This window comes from Anguilla anguilla, chromosome 13 (assembly GCF_013347855.1).
Source record: "Anguilla anguilla isolate fAngAng1 chromosome 13, fAngAng1.pri, whole genome shotgun sequence".
Lineage (NCBI taxonomy): Eukaryota > Metazoa > Chordata > Actinopteri > Anguilliformes > Anguillidae > Anguilla > Anguilla anguilla.
The window spans coordinates 31,491,251-31,511,028 of NC_049213.1; the positions used below are offsets into that span (position 1 = coordinate 31,491,251).

General features: G+C 52.9%; 1 protein-coding gene across 6 annotated transcripts in view; it reads left to right on the top strand.

Moving 5' to 3' along the window:
• Positions 1-19,778, top strand: part of rerea (arginine-glutamic acid dipeptide (RE) repeats a) — a 190,812-nt gene that overhangs the window by 63,767 nt on the left and 107,267 nt on the right. For all 6 annotated transcript variants that reach the window (XM_035387349.1, XM_035387350.1, XM_035387351.1 and 3 more), the window contains one exon: positions 17,142-17,580. In XM_035387349.1, coding sequence (XP_035243240.1) covers positions 17,286-17,580 — 295 coding nt within the window. In that variant the 5' untranslated portion in view covers positions 17,142-17,285. The remainder of the gene's footprint in view (positions 1-17,141; positions 17,581-19,778) is intronic.

Genomic DNA, 19,778 nt, shown 5'->3' on the forward strand with positions numbered 1-19,778 from the left:
TATTTTTGCTTTTATTCAGCTCTGATTCCCGTGTGGGGAAAGCATACATGCCTTCCATAATCCAATTGAGCAATTAAAGTAATCCTAACATTTCTCACCTCCTTTCAAAATGAACTAAGCTTGGATGTCATATCTTATTGGCCCCTAAAACACACTGATGTGTTAGGAATCTGTGCTTTTGCTTCATTCTGAATCTAGGTTGAATTTCCTGCTGCAACTGAACAGGTTTACCTATTTGGTGTGGGAATGGGAGAAAAGAGTGAAATATAGGAGCCTCTGAAGTGTGATCAGTCTTGCATACAGATGAGGGCATAATTAGTAAAGGCATAAATACCCAAAGATATTGGTGATGCCTCGGATTATTTCTAGTGTGAATGTTGTGGTGACAGCACACATCATGGTCCTATAGCTTTCCTTAATACTGCTGTCTGGACCTGTGCTCATCAGTGGTACCGCCGCAGTAGCGCCCCCTGTCTGCCTGATGGGGAAGAGAATGTTCACGTGTTGCTAGGTGACCAGTTAATTTGGCGTGAGGGATGAGTCGTCATTGATGGAAGAGCGGGAGCACAAGGCATGGCAGCAGCTTTATCTGGGCTGGCCGGCCATCTGTAAAGAGACTGGTACCAGCACACACAGTACCAGCACACGTAATACCATCTTTGGAGCTTGGTAAAGCACATAGAACCTGGTGTACTGGCAACCATGCGAGTTAGTGGACTGGTAATGGGCCTTTGCTATCCATGTCCATTTATTTTGTTTATAACTTAGGTGTGTGGCTGACCATATTTGGAGGCAGTATATTGCTCAGTACTGTATCGCTAATATTCTGGCCATTTGATGTGGACATTTGTCTGGTCTTGGAAGGACGGGCCGTCAGCGCAGAGAAGTCAGCGGAGTTTAGGGAAACGAGGCTCTCCCACGCTGTTCTTTAGAGGAGAAACCGGCGGAAGATGAATGCTGAGAGGAAAGACTCGACAGCTGTAAGTAAATCTTCAGAGAAAAGATTTTTTTTTCCTTCCGCGGAGCAGAGGTAAAGTCCCCGGGCCGACTGAATGCGAGAGTTTTTGGCGGCTGTCCTCCGCCCCGCAGCTCGGGGTGCTGGCCCCCCTGGCCCTCAGAAGCGCCCCGTCCCATTTGCAGGGCCCCCCCCCCCGTTCAGCCTTTTCGGTGCCTGGCAGCCTTCCTGCCAAGTTTTTCAGCACACTTTCTGTTCTCGGTGTTGACACGCGGAGCTCGGGCGGTGCTGCGTGAATGCTTTTCTGCCAGGAAGGTTTGGGCTGCGCTGGTGCATTAAGGCAGCGTACCGGTAACTGCACTTCACGCAAGCGAAAAGTAAAAAATAACCTGCCTAACCAAGCTCACGGTGCGATGGTCTGTGTAGTGTTGTGGTGTTTTCCATGCTTGAACATACCGAGCTTTCAATATGATGGTCTGTAGTATTGTGTTGTATTTCATGCTTGAGCATAAAGGAAACTGTGACTGTTGATTGTTTTAAGGGGGGCGAGTAGTTGGGGTGCCTGTGGTCTTTAATTTGCTGGTTTTGGGGTTCTCTTATCTTGCTATGCGCAGATTCACTATCCTTCTGCTCCTGAGCTGGCTGCCTGACCCCAGTCTTAGTTCTCTGGTTTCAGTTTTACGGCCTATAATTGAATGTTAAAATGTGTGTGTGTAAACCCGTGGGTTATGCAGGGTTTTTTAAACTGTGTGAGAAGGGTGTCTCTGGCACCGGACGCTTCTTTAAAAGACATGAAACAGGAGAGGCAGGAAGGCCGGCCACAGATGATAAACACTGTGAGAGAGTGTCAAACATCTGCCTGGGCCGTGACCGCTGAACCACGAGGGGGAAGTTCCCCCTCTCTCTCTCTCCCTCCCTCTCTCTCTCCCCCTCTCTCCCTCCCTCTCTCTCTCCCTCTCTCCCTCTCTCTCCCTCTCTCTCCCTCTCTCTCCCTCCCTCTCTCCCTCTCTCCCTCTCTCCCTCTCTCCCTCTCTCCCTCTCCCTCTCTCTCTCTCCCTCCCTCCCTCTCTCTCTCCCTCCCTCTCTCTCTCCCTCGCTCGCTCCCTCCCTCCCTCTTTCCCTCCCTCCCTCTCTCTTGCTCCCTCGCTCTCTCTCGCTCCCTCTCTCCCTCACTCGCACGTTCCCTTTCTCTCTCCCTCGCTCGCTCGCTCCCTCTGTCCCTCTCTCCCTCTCTCCGTTGCTCCCTCGCTCCCTCTCTCCCTCACTCGCTTCCTCTCTCTCTCTCCCCGCTTGCCCCTGTGAGGTCTTCATTTCAGCCGGCTCGCTTTGGTGAGGATTTCAGATGGATTCCTCAGGCAGGGAAGGCTTGCGTCTTCCTCCCCGGTGCAGGCTGAGGTGGGGGGGGGTGTGGAGTGTAGTGCTGCTGGGGAGATTACTGAATGGATCAGCAGCAGGTGTGTACTCTCCAAAGCAACAACTGTTATTTCTCCACCGCCAGGTAGGCAGAGCTGTAATGGAATCGACACAGGGGAAAATAGGGCTCCTAACCTTCAAAATCTGACAGGCTTCCAAATCCCCCAACCAGGTTCGCTTTCTTTCACAGGCAGTCAAAACACCGCAGGAACAGCGGTTCCTATTGAAATTGACACCCGCCACCTAACCCCCCCCCACCCTACTCGAGACCTCCCCCTGGAGTATGCCCAAATGTGATTTCCCTCCCTGATAATTCTGAGAGGGGGGGGGGGGGGCTGTGTGCCTGTGTCTTTGAGAGTCTGCTTTGGAGAGATTTCCTGGCGATTCTGACTTTCAGACGAGCGCTTGTAGGTAATCCTTTTTGTGCAGTGTCTTGCGTGCGTGAGAGAAGCGGTTGGGGAGGGTGCGTTTCTAAGCGCTCATCACCCCCGCGTGGTCCTCCGCTCCGCGGGGATAAATATTTAATGATCGGGGCGACGCTGGTCGGGGTGGGAGGTTACGTGGCTCTGAGTAATGGGCGCTCTATTTATACCCCATACTGCTCCATAAAATAATGGAATTAATAGACAGCCCGAGGCTATTGGTGTGTGTGTGAGAGAAGTGGTTTATGTGTTCGCGAGCGTGTGTGTGCGTACGTATGTGGGAGGGAGAGAGATTTATTTTTCCCTCTAGTAATCCCTTTCTCTGTTTGTTTATGAAGCTCGAGTGGTGAGTTTCCCCTTTGCGAACTTCCAAAACCCTTCAGAGCTGGCGCGGACAGCATCCTTACCTACGCCCGAGAGCCGCCATTTTTACCCGCGCCAGAATGAGCGTGGCGGTAACGTGCTGAGAGTCCGCCTTGTTACCGCGGTAATGGTAATGTGACACCCGTGGATTTTGGGGCCCACCTGTCCTGAGAAGGTGAGCCGAGGAGCGGGGGGACGCGGGGACCGCCCCTGATGTTTGCGTGACGCGGCGAGGACGCTGTCGGGAACGCCGTTCTGGGCGATATCGAGTTACTCCGTCTGCTTCTGGACAGCCCGAAACGTTGCGTCCTGATCGCTAACGGCTTTCTGCGCGAATACGAGATTAGACAGGGTTTGCTTTGTAAGATGAGAAATGAGGTCTGAGTGATCGTTGTCAGCTCCAGGAAAAACAGTGAAGCCCAAAACCTGGTCTTGGTGGATGGTGGCTAGTCCTGACTCCTGATGAATGCGAATGCTTATGAACGCAGTAAACTTGGGACTTCAAAAAAAGAAAAAGAAAATGAAAATGTTTCTCTTTCACTCTGCTCTGTCAGTCTATCACCTAGACCATTCTTTCAACCGCGCCAGTTGATACCTGCGGTGACACACCTCCAACAAAACATAATCGTCCCCGTCGGAAGCTGTGCGTACGGTCGGCTAACGAAAATATTTCACAGCCGGCGATGTTTCTGAGTTTAGCGATCGGCGGCGGATCGTGCACGGCCAGCGTAGCGTGCGCGGCGTAGCGTGCGCGGCGTCGTGTGAGCGAGGTTTCTGAGGGCCTGGTGGCGGAGCCGCACAGAGACGCGGCCGCCGTATATCTTTCCGTCGCGCCCGTTAAAGAGGAAGGGCGCCGCGCCTCACCTGGGCGAGGGGGGGGTGGCGGGTTAGCGGGGCGCGTTAAACGGGCGCAGCGTGACGCCGGGTGCCCGCCGCGGTCTGCCCCGCGCTCGCGCCTCTGTCACCGTAGCGTGGGAATGCCTCTGACGTAATTATGCACGCCAGCCCTGCGTCGGCCTCGACCAATCAGGATCCCCGCTGCTTCTTTCCGTGTAAGATGGCGGTGCTCGTGAACGAGCCGATGCCTTCGCCTGTCTCCACCTTCGGAGGAAAGTGTGCGGGGCGTTGGGCGTGATGTGGGTGGGGGTTTCGGCCAGCCTGCTTGCGATGGTGCGCTGATATTTGCAGGAAGCACAGTGTACTGCTGGTGAGCACCGTGCGTGGGCGGAGACACCCTGATGATGTCACTTTCAGGATTTCGCGACATGGTGGCTGTGGCGGTATATTGCCAAAGCGATGTCAGATTTGGGGCACATCCATTGATGTAAAATATTGATCCAAAAACGCACCAGAAAACAGATTTTCTTTCACCTCCCAACCCCCCCCCCCCCCACCAGTTAAGAGAGGTTTTGTTTGTGAAAGCCTTAATTGAATCCTGCAGTGAGCTGGAACTGCTCCCTCATTCTACACCGGTCTTCATTTCAGCTGTGAAATGAAAATTGATTCAGTCCCCCGTGACGTCAGAATGGGTGGGGGTACTGGAAGTGAAAGTGATTGTGGTTGGGTTTTTTTTCCCCTCCGAAGACACCGTTCATCTCATGGTGGCTTTGCTAGCTTGGTGTCGTGTAACTTTGAGAGTGACAGAAGTGGCCAACTGTTTTTCTCCTCTTTGGTTTTACACAGGAACTTATCGGCCTTTCAGTGAGGAACGGAGGAGACTCTTCATCCAGGAGATCACTAGTCAATCACTCTGATCAGTATTTACGCGCTCCTTAATGAGCAACATGTTAAAAGAAGTACTGTTATTCTTTACTCAATATTCATGGAGGAGAGCCTTATAATCCAGTCTAAAATAAGTGATAGATATTAATATTAATTGTCGTGCTTGAAAGCATAAGTAAATGTTTATCTGCTGAGAGTGAGTCCTTGGGTCAGCAGGAATAACAACAGGTGTAATATAGCCTGGTTCTGGTGGTGAGTTTTGTTTTTTGAAAGAGGAATTGGATTTTTCAGTTGCTCTGTCTTGGTGGGAATGGAATTACAGGGTCTGTGGAAAGGCCTCTCCTTGCGGTGCGGCTGGTTCTACTCACTTGGTCTGACACGGAGAGGCAGTAAAAAAAAAGGGCCAGCCTTCACACTGGTTCTTTCATAAGCCTGCAGATGTCTTCCTAGACTGCAGTTGCTTCATACTGAACAATGGGCTCACAGCTGCTGCATGCTGGGTAATGCACAGCCCTTTTCTCAGTCACACACTGACTCATTGGACATTTCTGAGTCCTCGCACCCTGGTTTGAACTCCCCCCCCCGAATGCCCAGGCAGTGCAGATGGACTTTCAGTTTGGATATAGATGGCTTTTTCATATGAGAGCTTAAAGTGACTGTGTGGTCTGTTTTGTAGTCATAGCCATATTTGATCTGGGTTTTTTTCTTCTTTTTCCCTTTTTCTGCTCTGTTGTATTATGTAGTTTATTTTGGACGGGAATTTTTTTTGTGGCCTGCGGGACAAATGGCGTAAGAACTGGCCACTGTGCACTAATGACCTATTTACAGCACGCGCTGAACGTTACTACGGTTACTACGGTTTAGCCCATTAGCGGACGTGCCGAACGCGCGCCTCGCGCGGCTGGGAAGCGGACGCTCGCGCCGGAGACGCGCGAAGCCGTGTGATTCGCCGAGCCCGGCCGCAGCTCAGCCCGACAGCCCCGAGATTGAGATCACTCACATTCTGCATAAAGCAAACAGACTGTGCCGGCCCCGCTAAGGAGGCACTGGGGAGCCCTTCTGTGGAAACATGCAGTGCAGGCATTAAATCCTGGACACCTGCCCCCACCACACCCCCCCACCTCACCCCCACCCCCCCACCTCACCCCCGCCAGAAAACAGGCCATTCACACTGGAAGGAATTCTGCTGGGCTGGGATAAAACAGCACGGGCTGTTTAATCTGGGCTGAGGTACAGTGTGTCATGTGCACGCATGCGGTTAGCAGCCCAGGCTGCCCTGAGAGAGAGAGAGAGAGAGAGAGAGGGAGAGAGAGAGAGAGCGAGAGAGAGAGCGAGAGAGAGGGAGAGAGAGCGAGAGAGAGCGAGAGAGAGCGGGAGAGAGCGAGAGAGAGCGGGAGAGGGTGGGACCCAGCGGTTGCGCACAGTAACCTTGTTGTCGGGGAAGAGAGCGGCAGTGTTTTCCTGTTTGTTGTTGTTGTTGGCGGTGCGTTCTGCTACCTGTGGAATCTTGTTCCGCGGCTGTTACATCACGCCGTCTACCTGACTTTCTCCTTCCGGGGGGGGCCAGATGAGAGATTACATTGTAAAGTAGCTTATGGGTCTTGCTGCAAAATCAAATAAGCTTTTTTTTTTTTTTTTTCTTCATTTCCTGAGCTTTTGTCCTTGTCAAAAGCTTAAAAAAGGCATAAAAAGTAGTATCTCGAAATGCTTCACCATCTCAAGAAGGATTATGGAATATTAAAGATAGTTTAGGGAGCCCGTTTTGTGACAGGTTTTCATGGGAAAACCGGCCCCGTGCAGTGAAGTTGTAAAGCGTGTGGGCCCTGACCTGCGGACGGCAGCCAGCGTGTTTGTTTTTGTGAATGATTGGCAGAGCACTTCCTTTCCGCGGGAGTTGGAGCCGCCGGTCCTGTCGAAACGCTAACTGAATAAAACTCTGCGGCTGGGGGAGCTTCACCTCCGCTGGCCTTTGCAGAGAGGCAGGAAGTGCTCACCGGGCCCCACTGCTGCCACAGCTAAGGACGCTATATTTAATCACCATTCAACATCTCGGCTGTTTGGTGTGAGGAAACTGTGGGGGAGGAGGCGGAGCTGAGCCTGAGGCCGGGACACGGTCTCTGTTTTCCACGTGAATGGACCGAGTGAATCTGACGGGCTGTATGTGCTGCTGTACTGCGAACCCGGGTTCGCTCAGAGCAAGCCCCCGCATTGCCCCCCCCCCCCCGTGCCCCGGCCGTACACCCAGGCCGTCCCGGCCGCGTTTGACCCGCAGAAGAGGCGTTTCGAGCGGGGCAGGGGCCCGGGCCGTGTTTTTGACCCACGCCGTAACCGGCCGTGGTGATGGTTTGCCGAGACGTAGTGGCGATACAGATGCTTTATGGGCCGTCCGAGGAGGAGGAGGAGGAGGAGGAGGGTAGGGGAACTCGGGTCGAAGCTCGTTCCTTTTCCATATCCATTACAGGCGGCCATTTTCTCTCCCACTGCTGAAAGGAACACATTTAGTCGTGTTTATGACACGCCCCCGCCGTCGACTGGGGTGTAAAAGCAGAGGCTGCGCAGAATGAGCCTTTTGCCCCTCTCTGCTGTACGTATCAGCGCAGAGGGGTCCTGCTCAGCAGGCTCTGTGTAAAGAACATCCAGGGCTTTATTTCATACTGAGGAATACATGCATACTGGAAATGAATGAAGCCAGCACAGCTGTTTTTTCAGTTCCTGGTTTAAGGTCCAAGAAAAGGCCGGTTTGGATTAAGGGCTGAGAATATGTAGGCTATTTGTTGTTGTTGTGTAGCAGGGCTTCGATGTAAAAGAGACATTGGTCTCTGTAGGACTGCCCTGGTTAAATAAAGGTTAAATAAATAAAAAAAAAAGAATAATAAAACAAATCACCCTGGACAGTAATGTGCTATTAAACCCTACACTCCATTCATTGTGTGGTGATCTGTTTCCTGGTCAACATGACCAAAATTAAGAAATAGGGTTTAAGAAACCGTGAACAGCCTGTTAAAAGAAACCATAAAGGTTTAGACTGCTGTGCACTAGGCAAGGTGATATTCCAGCTGAACACCTTCCAAAGGTTTGCTGTTTAGATTTCAATTAGTCCACGCCGGGAATAATTTTCCCGCTTCTCGGAGTCGATTTAAATCCGTTTAGGAAGCTCCCGCCTCTGGTCTCCGAGCCGCCAGGTAGCGGTTTTGAAAGACTGCGGCAGACGCTGGGAAGACTCCGTCCTGGATGCGCTCCAGCGCTCCGTCCTTCCAGCCTGTTCATCTGGTGGGAACCCCAGGGGTACTGAGGTAGCCCACATGCATTTAAACACTGCGTTGTACCCCAGAACCTGCCCTGCTTGTCTTCTGTGCTCATTGGAATGGCTTATTGCCCCCTTACCTGAACATATCATATGCATTAGAGTACCCACAGGTTTGTTAGCCTTGTTATGTGCTTTTGCATACATTTGTGCATTTACTACTTAAGACAAATTTTGGGGTATATTCCTGCATTTCTATTGATGAAACATTCTTTTAGATTAATATTAAAGAGCCCCCTAAACCTAAGGTGAATATTTTCAGAATAATTGCTCTGCCTTTCATGAAGAAGACTTTGATATCTGCTGTCACCAGAGATTTAAGAGTTCAATGTGCCTATTAAAATGCAAATGTCACAAATTTGTTCTAAACAAAGTCTATGAGTTTCTGCATGTAGAGCATGCAAAGGGTGTTCATGGGTTATATATAGGCCTATATATACATATATGAATGAGTGAATGTAATTTGTGCTGGGCTGAATTTGACATGTAAAGGCAGGGTAGAGCAGTGACTCCCGGTAAGACGGTTGGCTGTGGTTAGCTGGAGCGGGCGAGGCGGCGGCGGCGGCCGCAGAAACAAAGGCCTGGCCTGATTAGCGGTGATGGCGTCCTGCGGTGTCCGGGGCGCTGGGTGCTCTGGCAGCGCCGGGCCGAGCTGCTGAATGCAGGGCTTGTTGCTGGGCCATCTGGGCCGGGGGCAGGGCGCGGTGGAGGCCCGACCGATAGCGCTAAGCGCTAAGAAGCGCTGTAGCCTGGCGAGCGCTCTGTGGTACGCGCCCGACCTGCCTGCTGCATCTGTGCAGTCGCTGCAGAAACTGAGGGTGTGTGTGTGTATGTGTGTATGTGTGTGTGTGTGTGTGTGTGTGTGTGTGTGTGTGTGTGTGTGTGTGTGTGTGTGTGTGTGTGTGTGTGTGTGTGTGTGTGTGTGTGTGTGTGTGTGTGTGTGTGTGTACGTGTGTGTGTGTACGTGTGTGTGTGTGCGTGTGTGTACGTGTGTGTACGTGTGTGTGTGTGTGTGTGTGTGTGTGTACGTGTGTGTGTTTGTACGTGTGTGTACGTGTGTGCGCGTGTGTGCGGGGAAGGAGAGGGGGGGTAGTTACCTCCGGGGCACGCTGTATTGTCTTGCGTCATGTGGTCGGCCCCTCCCCCACGCTCCTGTGTGAGTGGTAATTACAGGTGCTCTCACCGCCTCCCCGGGCCCTGAGCTCGCTGATCCAGCGCCTCGGGCACTCTGGGGCGGGCGTGGCGCGTGCCGCGCTGGCGAGGCGTTTCGGCGGGAGGCGACGGTGAGCGGACGCGGTGGAGTGCCGTTCCTCCTTGCTCTCTACCCCGCATGCCGTCGCTCCCCCGCTTCCCCTGCGTCCGCCGTCGCCCTGGAACGCCCGTCAAGGTTTTCCCGAGAACGCGCGCGGTTATCGCTACGCTACAAGCTCCGCTTCCTGTTTGAGCCCGTTAATTATTGTGAGAATTCTTACTCCGGTGTCAGGGTGATTAATTCCATCAGTGGAGGGACGGGAGAAGCGGGCCAGGCAGTGTTGTGTGGGGGTGAAAATCTGCGAGAGAATATAATTTTCTTTCCATATGCGGGCGTTACAGGACTCGACTGAATAACCCCGCTGAGTACATGCGCCAGACACGACTGCCCGACCCTGAGCTTTTGGAAAAGATTTCCCAACCCTCTCAGGAGAGGGAGATTGAAAACATGTGCCCTCTTCAAACGCCACAGCCGAGCCCTGCTTCGCAACAGTAAACATCCTCCATTTTCCCTTTTGTGGAGGCCTGTAATTGGACTTGGGTATTATGTCAATAGCCTATGAAAGTTAATCTCGTGTGGATGTGAAGTAGTAACGATTTTCGACAGCGGAGAACTTTCTGAAGGAAACGTCCCATTTCAGGTCGGATGCGTAACCTCTGCAGAGAGGCCGCCAGATCCGCGATTATGGGATCTGTTTGAGAGCTCTAATGCGCCTCCCCCCCCCCCCCCCCCCCCCCCCCACACGTCCCTGTTTTAATGTGCCCCCCCCCCCCCACACGTCCCTGTTTTAATGTGCCCCCCCCCCCCCCCCCCCACACGTCCCTGTTTTAATGTGCCCCCCCCACACGTCCCTGTTTTAACGCGCGTATTCCCACTCCTCGTTCCAAACGTCATCAGTTCCAAATGAATCCAGTGGCCTTATTTATTAAAGCCTGTCCCTCTGAGGGTGGCGGTAAACACTGGGAGGCTCTACAAAACGGTCCCGCCGCGCAGGGTTCTGGTGCCTCCGGGGGGCGCTCTCTCCGTCGCTCTGGGAGCGCGCGGGGTGGGGGGTGGGGGGGTTGTAATGGCGCTCCCCTCGGCCCGCTGTGGTCACGCTGGCCCGTTTGTGGCGCTTGCGCGGCGGCTCTGTGGGAACTCGTTATCTCAGGTGGAGCGGCGGGGCGGGGCCGTCGTGCTGCTCGGGGGGGGGGGGGGGGGGGGGGGGGCTGGGGGCGGGGGGTGCTCCTGCCCTTTCACGCAAACGGACAGGACTGACGCACGGTAGGGTAGGCCCCACCCCCGCGGGTTATTGGGGCCGAGCACGCCAGGCTGGGTCAGGGGAGCAGTGTGGGAGAGAGAGAGAGAGAGAGAGGCACTAGCGTGGGGCTCTACCTCCGGGCTGCTGGGAGCCTGTTTGAACACTGACACTTCGCGCACGGCTCGCACATCTGAGTCACAGATGGCCTGTCCAGCCCCCTCCCCGCCCCGCTACGATTACCCATGAAGTCAACACAAGCGCGCACATCTTGAAAGAAAAGCCTCGGAGTAAAGAAATGAAATAAAAAAGAAATGGGGAGGCCTGGGGTAAGGGCAGACCACTGGCAGTTATGAATTCCAGAACGCATATTGCCGTGTGTGCAGGCAGCTTTTTGATCACGGGGCCTGTGGTGGAGCGAACGGCTGCTGGCTTGTTCCGCGCGCTTCACCACCACAGCAGCCCCTGGGACTCTCTGCGCTCTGGGTGCGGATGTGGTGTGGGGCCGGCCGCGTGCGCATGCGCCTGAAACAGCCTTTGATTTCTCCGCTCTGGGGGTGCTACCAAAGTGACACGCTAAACCCCTGAGTGCGTTTCACATTTTCACTTTCGGAAAAGAAAGAAAAAGGCCCCGATCTCAAACCCACAAACAATAGCTCCTTTTTGGCAGCCTAATAAAAGCTGAAGTTGGACTTGGCAACGAGCAGGCGTGGTGCGCTTACTGTAATTCTCCAGAAGGCCTGTTGGTATGATAACTGGTCTCATCCGTGGAGAGCAGCTCCTGCCTCAAGTTTCAAGCTCTAGAACGATTGGCTGGTTACGTGTGGTAACAAGGCACCTGCAGAGATGCGTTTGGCTGTATAGAAATTTAAAAGAATATTAAGAGTGATATTATGGGATCGTTATGAAAGTGGTGGTCTCAACACAACAGGAGGAGTGAATTTGAGTGAATGTGCTGTGGGTGAGAGGCAGTGTGTGTTAACTGTGCTGTGGGTGAGGCGGTGTGTGTGTGTGTGTGTGAGAGGCAGTGTGTGTTAACTGTGCTGTGGGTGAGAGGCGGTGTGTGTGTGTGTGAGACGCAGTGTGTGTTAACTGTGCTGTGGGTGAGAGGCGGTGTGTGTGTGTGTGTAACGCTGCTGTGCTGTGTGTGTCGCGGCTGCTATCTTTTGCCTGCGTGGAGCTTTCACAAGGGTCTCCTTCCTCGAGTCATCTGGAAAGCAAAATGTCTTCAGAATTTTGTACATTTCCGGAAAAAATCTCTGCGGGAAGCTTGTCCCTCGACAGGGAATTATTATTTTTTTGTTTCAAACATTGCTCAACGTGAACGCAGCAGCGGCGTCTTTAACCGGCTGTCCGTCACTGTGACGGGCACTCTGCGGATTAAAGCGGGGCGACCCGGGGGAATCGGTGCACGTTTTTTTTTTTTTGCGAAAGTGACCTCATGCAGCTGGAAGGCTGGGCCAGGCATTACTCACTGTGAGCGGGGTGTGCAGGCGGGCCCCGGGGCCTGGCTGTGCGGGCCCCCGGGTGCACAGAATCCTGTTAGAGCAGAGCCCTGAACTCCGTTCCACTCCGTAACGCCGCGTGAGGAAGTGTAATGTGTTTGGCTTGGCTTCGGCCCCGGGGCGCGCCACCTGGGCCAGGCCTGAGAAAGGGCTAATCTGGCTCTCCGAGGCGCCTTCTAATCAATCGAGTGCATTCTGCTGCTCTCCAGGCCTCCGAAAAGCCGCCTTTAATCCTTTACCGGTCATTTTTGTGCCACTCAATAAATCCTCGATTCGAAAAGGAAACTTTTCTAGCGTCTGCTTACTGCCAAGAAGGTGCGTTTCTCTAAGCGTGGGTCTGAGAGTTAAGTTTCTCTTTTCGACACCTCTCTGTGGCGGTCGCACATTTTCGCACTTTGGCGGCTCTGTGAAAACGTTTCGGCTTTTCGGAGGCCTCCGCTGTGAAAGCTGCAGAGTTCGGACGGAGTTCAGTTTTTGGGGCGGTTGTTGTTTAGGCCCGGTGACTTAAAAGGACTTTTACTGCCGGGCAGGATGGGGCTGCTTTTCTGATTTAAATGTTGATTAAAGCCAGAGTTTGGGTTACGCGTATTTAGAGGCAGAGCGTGAAACGGCAGGGAGAGGGACAGCTATCGGCGTGCGGTTGCGAGCGGCGGTTGCGAGCGGCGGCGGCGGCCTGGTGCTGCACGAGCGGTGCGCTGACACAGGAGCAGCCGCGCTGGTCTGCGGGGAGCGGTGTTAATTTAAGCGCTTTCTAAAAGACTCATTTGTACTGAGGTGTTTCTGACGCGCACCTCTGGATGCGATCGCGGGAATGCGCACGGGGGGAATTAGGTGCTTTCTGCTCAGCCCTCGAGGCTTCTTCTGCGGATGTTTGAAATGCAGGTCCCCCCCCCCCCCCCCCCACCTCCCCCCCCCTCCCCTTTCCCATTAATAAGACATCTGGTGCCCTTCCAAAGGATGGATAGTTGTGTTTGCTACTGTGGTGGGTGGAAGAGCACAAAGGGAGGCAGTGTAATCAGCCTGAGAGATGAACTGGAGCTGTTCACACGTGTCTTTGGAGAGGCAAATATTTGCACCGTTTTAAAAGACGCTCGCAGAATTAAAAAAGATTAAGAAACAAAAAGGTGTCGGTTGATCGAGTTAATCTTGTGGAGCTTCTCTTTGACAGCTCTGCTTCTGGATGAGCACCGTTGTGACTCAGTGAATTTTTGAATCATAAATAGAATAGGGCCGCGGCTGGCTAGCGGTGTTCAGGAGGTGCGATGTGCAGTTTCAGTGAGTCAGCGGCTGAACTCGAACCTCCCACTGTGCGCGTTCAGACGTAGGAATCGATAAGGAGAGCGAGAATCCCACATCTCTGCCGCTCTCAGATTGCGGTCTTTTAAGGTGGATCTGGCTCCTATTTGCATTACATTTATAGGATCGAGTCTGTTGGCGTGTTAGTTCCACACGCCTCCCTTGTCAATGCATTTTTGTTTAGATCTCTAGTAGCTGGCACCGGTGACTCACTCAATCTCTGCTTTGAGGAAACAGCTACTGAAGATCAGAAGAACTTAGCGTTGTAGATTACCCAGCCAGCCGAACAGGGTGTAAACCCTGGAGTGGCCTGTGCAGTTTTATCCTTTACCACTTTATCAAGCTCCTTCACTATTAGGCCTACTACTGAGGAGAATAAAAGGTTGTTCTTTGCTCTGCTAGAAGCTGTTTAATATGTGTGGCTTGAGAGTTCCGAATCACCCCCTTTCCCAAGGTGTTTGTATCTCAAAGGGTCTACTGTACGTGAGTCTACTGGGTTACTGGTCTTTAGAGGAATCCATAAGTCGGCAGTGATTGGCACTAAATTTGCCTGAAAAACAAATAAAACCCAAAGAAAGCTTGTAGTACAATGCATTATTCTTTTCCCTGGCTGCATGGTTCAGTCTGTCTTTGAAAGCTCAGAACTTCATGTGTTATTCCCACTTTTCCTCGCTGTTACTCAGTGAATGACATTTTGGTTGAGCACTGCGTTCCTAACTTGGCACATTTTTTACTTGGCTTTGTTTGTGGCATATGCTGCTTTTGTCTTGAATTCAAAAAGTGTATTTTGTATGAAGAGCAGCACGTGACATTCCTTTACAAGAAGTTACGGTATTTAGAGAGAGAGAGTGAGTGTGTGTGTGTGTGTGTGTGTGTGTGTGCGCGTGCGTGTGTACACACTTATACGGTATCCTCGCAATGTGTAAATTCATTGATTCTTTGTTACAATGATCATCAACACAGAAATTTGTAAATAGAAAAATTCTAGTGTGATAAGTTTACATCTGGTAAATAATTTTCTTTCACAATTCAGCATGGTGAAATAAACATCCGAGGTCCCTTGATGCATATGTGTGTTTGCCTGTGTGCAGAGACCCACAGTGTACTCACTCACTCACTCACACATGCGCACACGCACGCACACACACACACACTCACTCACTCACTCTCTTGCACACACTCACTCATTCACTGATTATCTCTCACTCACACTCACTCACTCATTCACTGACTCTCTCACACACGCACACACACACACACTCACTCTCTTTCTCACACACACACACACACACACACACTCACTCTCTTTCTCACACACACACAGAGCTGACTGAGCGCGGGTAGTTGCTCTGTGCCATCTGTGAGAGGGTACAGCTGGGCAAGGCCGGGCCGCTCTCAGGACAGCGTGCGTGTGCGCGGCGTCCCGCCGTCGCCACGGCAGCAGCAGCAGCTGATCATCGGGTGATTAATAGCGCCGCGATCGGGGAGCGCGTTAGTGCCGCGCGCAGGACGGCCGGAGCAGCTGCCTGCCCCGGGGATGACAGCCCTGCCAGCGGGGGGCGCTGTCATCACCCCCACCCGCCAAAAGCCACTCGGCCCGCCTCTCTCCCCGCGTCCCTCCCCGCGTCCCCTGTAAACGGCTGTTCCCGCTGACACCCCCACCCCCCCTCCATTTATCTAAATCTGTCTGAACATTACAGCGGTTCGGTTTCTGTCCTCGCTGAACGCCGCCAGCTGGGAGCTGCTTGTTCCTCTTCTGACGGAAGGCGTGTTAACACTGTGCGCAGTTCAGCAAGTCGCCTCTGGGCTCTCCGTCCTTTTGGGTCTCTGTGATGCTGTTAGCCATTTTGTAAGGGCTCGTAGTTTAGCCTAGTGCCTTCGTTACCTTCACACAAGCAGAGAGCCAACCATAGACATTTTATGCTGCTATTGTGTAAGAAAGGAGCTGTTGAATGGAGGCCGGTCTTTGCGTCGTTCCTCAGTGATGCACCCCCCAGCCCCCCACCCCCCCGCTCTCTTCCTGAGCCGTCAGCTCCGATTAAGGATGAGCATCTGGCCGAGGTAATGGGTCTCCAGACAGGACGGAGACATATAACGAAATAACCCCCCCCCCCCCCACCATGTCACCGCAGTCCGGAACATTCCCCCAGTTAGGCTGTGTGCCAGCCTCCTGTTTTACTCCCTGGGGGCGCTGCAACGATAAGCTGACGTGAGGAAACCTTAATCCGGACGCAAGAAAACTCGATATCCCCCGATGCTTTGCAGCGCTCACCTGTCTGCGGGAAGTGCTTTTGGCTCGGGTTCTGCTTATGAGTTAGCGCGGGGCTGCTTCCTATCGATTAACTTAAAATGATCATGTTTAAATGTAAATTTGTTGCTCAGTCAGACTATTAAGAGGGTTATCAATAATCGCAGTGTGCGTCACTACGGGCCGCTGGCCTGGTCCGCTCCAAAAATAGCCATACATAATGCTAAAACAGAATGGTGTTCCGCCCTTAATTACATCAGACACTTGGTGTATTTTTATAGTAACATTTACATTCCCTGCACATCAATGGAAATGTTTTCTTAGCTGGTTAGCTGCGTTAGCGCCTTTGTAATTTCAATTTGCCTGCATGAGGAGTCTTCAGTGGGCTCCTGGCCAGTTTCCTGTGGGGGCTTATTTCTGACGCCGTTGAGCAACGCTTGGGAAAAACGCTAGTTCAACATTATAAAGTGTGGGTTTAACTTGTTTGTTCCAGTTTTCTCATGAAAGGGCCAGATGGGATTTGTTTGCACTCTCTCTGGGGGGACGTTTTGTCGAGGCGCTCGGTCCAACTCCGAGCCGTGCGCGTGACGCTTCATCACTCTCTGTTTTGTCACACGGCGTTTTTTAAAGTGCACCGCTCTGTTGTTTTTCCTTTCATTAACTCCTCCTGTCATTTCGCCTGTTGTTTGTTGTTTTTGTTTAACTGATTAAAAGAAAAATCTAATCCTGAGTGGGGACTTCTCTGTCCTGGGGGGGGCTCATGGACCCCCTTTTATCTCCCCCTGCTTTTGGGTGCAGGCAGAGTAGAGTGCTCATGGGGGGGGGGGGGGGGTGTGGTTTGGTGGAGGTTTCATGTGTGAAGCTACCAGTACTGCCAGTCAGTCCAATGGTAGGGTCTGTGGGCCACAGGTATTACATACTACAGTCTGGGGCAGTCAGTGCATTTCACTTTTCCATCTTTAGAAACACCTGTGGTGTTTATGTCCTGAATAAGTCCTGCAAATGTCCTGCAAACAAGCAAATTATGTGTTTGCTAATTGAGTAAAAAAAAATTCAAGCTAGTGTTCAGGATATGTCAGCAATATCAGTAACATAGCCTATATCCTATTCTTTTCTACCTCTTGTAAGCTGTTTTTCTGAAAATGATCTTTTTGCGGTGTGTGAGATATTTGACATCCTTTTTAGGACTGAATAACCTCTACAGGGAAAGTAGGCATGTGTTTGTCACGCGCGTCCCTGTGTACTGCCAGTGTGCTGGTGGCTCTGCCGAAGATGGCCGAGCAGAGTGATGTTGCGTTGAGTTTATGGAGATTCAGCACAGCTCATCACGTCTGGTGAATTACCGCTGGGGCGTGTGTGTGTGTGTGTGTGTGTGCACGGCGGACTTTGGCCTCACGTCTTTTCCCCCCTCTTGTTTACCGCAGCTCTTGTGAAACTCTGGGGTCGTTGGCGAGGCTGAATTCTTCCTGGATCTGAGCGGTAAATTCAGAAGACTGAAGCCCAGGCTCACCGTCTACCTTTCACGGAGGCCCAGCCGTGAGAGGACGGAGGAAGGCACCTGGCGAATCATGAGCGCCGACAAGGAGAAGGACAAGGAGCGCGAGCGCGAGCGGCGGGAGAAGGCCCGCGAGAGCGAGAGCTCGCGGCCCCGCCGCAGCTGCACCCTGGAGGGCGGAGCCAGGAACTACGCCGAGAGCGACCACAGCGAGGACGAGGACAACGACGCGGCCAGCGCCACCACCGAGGAGTCCTCCAAGAAGGGCAAGAAGAAGACGCCCAAGAAGAAGTCGCGCTACGAGCGCACCGAGAACGGGGAGATCACCTCCTTCGTCACCGAGGACGACGTCGTTTACAGGCCCGGCGGTGAGTCTGCCTTACACGCGCACACACACACACACACGAACACACACACGCGCACACGCACGCACGCACACACACACGCACACACACACACACACACACACACACACACACACACCTGTCCACACATACAACCACACCGGTCCACGTCAGCAGAGGCCAGTGTCTGTCTCCAGTCTTTCAAGGATAAGAACTCAAGCATGATTGAGCCTTTATTTGACGTGTCACGGGTTTTGCATTGTTCTGTGTTCAGAATAAACGAGAGGCACAGAGATGCCTGTACTGATAATGTGTGTGTGTCTATAAGACCCCCATCTCTGTTTGTGTTCAGTTTAAGATGGAAAACAGCATTACTGCCTTAAAAAATGTACAAACGAATGTGAGGAATCTGGCTCCTGAGCCGGTCACTCTGTCTGTACGCGAGCTGCTGTTACTGGGGGCTGGACAGGGAGCCAGAAATGACTCAACCGTCTGCTTTCAATTACGAGATCCCCCTGGAAGGGGTTGCAGGAACACTCCGCGTCTTTTCCAGTTGGAACGGGGGGGGGGCGGGGGTTGGGGGGGGGGGGGGGGGGGGGGGGGGGGGGTTGAGGGGGGGGCTGCGACTTGTGTTGGATTTCACCGGCCACAGAACAGCCCCGGTAACAAGCGCTGGGGGATGAGGCGTACTGCATGTGGCGTCCGGGGCGCTAAGCTGGATTCCGTGCTCAGCCGAATGAGGTTCTTATTTCTTATTTAGGAGAGGGCCCGTGGGCTCGGGGGAGGCCAGCTGCACAGAAGCACGGGGGACGCAGGGACGGGACATCTGCTGGAGTTAGGAAGGCTTTGGCCTGTCGCTGCTTCATTGCACCCGCAGATAGAGACCAGGAGGAAGCGTAACCTTTCCCACAGCAGTGAATGCTGGCCCTCTCCGGTGTTTATAAATCTGCCGCACACCAGATATGTGTGGGGGGGGGGGGGGGGGGCAAGGGGGCGGGTCCCACAGTCCGGTCTGGTGTAGCTGAGCTTCTGTATCAGGGCCAGCCGCACCCTTCGCGTGTCTATCAGGAACCGAAAGGTCACGCCAGTGTGTGCTCGTAACGTTTGGCCGCCAAAAAAAAACATTTTAAAGACCGCGGCACAACGGCGAGGTCCTGCTGCACCGCATTCCTGCTCGAGGACACCTGCGCGGCGGTTTGGGAATGTGCTGAGGGGGGCGAACGCAGCGCTGCCTTCGCTTAATCCTCCTGCCCGTGAAGGAGGCCGCTGAAAACGCTGGCGGGGAGGCGCGGTGCTTCACAGAGGCGTTGTTCACAGAGCCGCGCGCGCGATACAGAGCGCTGCTGCTTCTCCTCCCGCTCCTTTTCCCAGCACTGCCAAAGTGCTGGCTGTGACTTTTTTTTCCCCCCCCAGCTTTTAGAGGGTAATCGGATCCCTGGAGAGAAATCTCGTGGAATGTTTGGCACTCTTGATTTTTTTTCTGGTGGAGAGACTGTGAGTGACATCACAGAGGGTTACTGTGACAACTGTGTCCGAGTGCCGAGGTTTGTCTAATGGGTTCTCGTAATTGCTGTCCGAGGTCCTCCGCATTCGTATTCAGATGAGCTAGCCGCTGCTCTGAGGCGCGTAGTGCCGTTTGCTTCTGTCTCACATCCCCTATCGTCAGTGCGATAAGATTCATTATGACCCCAGCGCTTTCTCCTAACAGGCCTTATGATTATGAATTCAGCTCAGGCGATCTGAAATGCACTGTGAATTATGCAAATATTTTAGCACGATTGGGCATGTTGGGTGTTGAGAACTCTGAAATGTATATATATATAACGGTGGCACACGGTGCAGTGGGTAGCACTGTTGCCACACAGCATGAAGGTCCACTACTGGGGCATTTCTGTGTGGAGGTTGCATGTTCTCCATGTGCCCGCGTGGGTTTCCTCCCACAGTCCAAAGACATGCACGTTAAGGCTAATTGGAGAGTCTCATAGCTTAGTTATGAGTGAATGCTGTGTGTGCCTGGTGATGGACTGGCGACTTGTCCAGGGTGTATTCCTGAATCTCGCCCAATGCAAGCTGGGGTAGGCTCCAGCACCCCAACCCCCCGACCTTAACCAGGAATAAGCGGGTTAGATAATGGATGGAAATAGGCTATATCCCATATGTATATATGGGTAGCAGTGTAGTATAATGGTTAGGGAACTGGGTTTGTACCTGAAAGGTTGTGG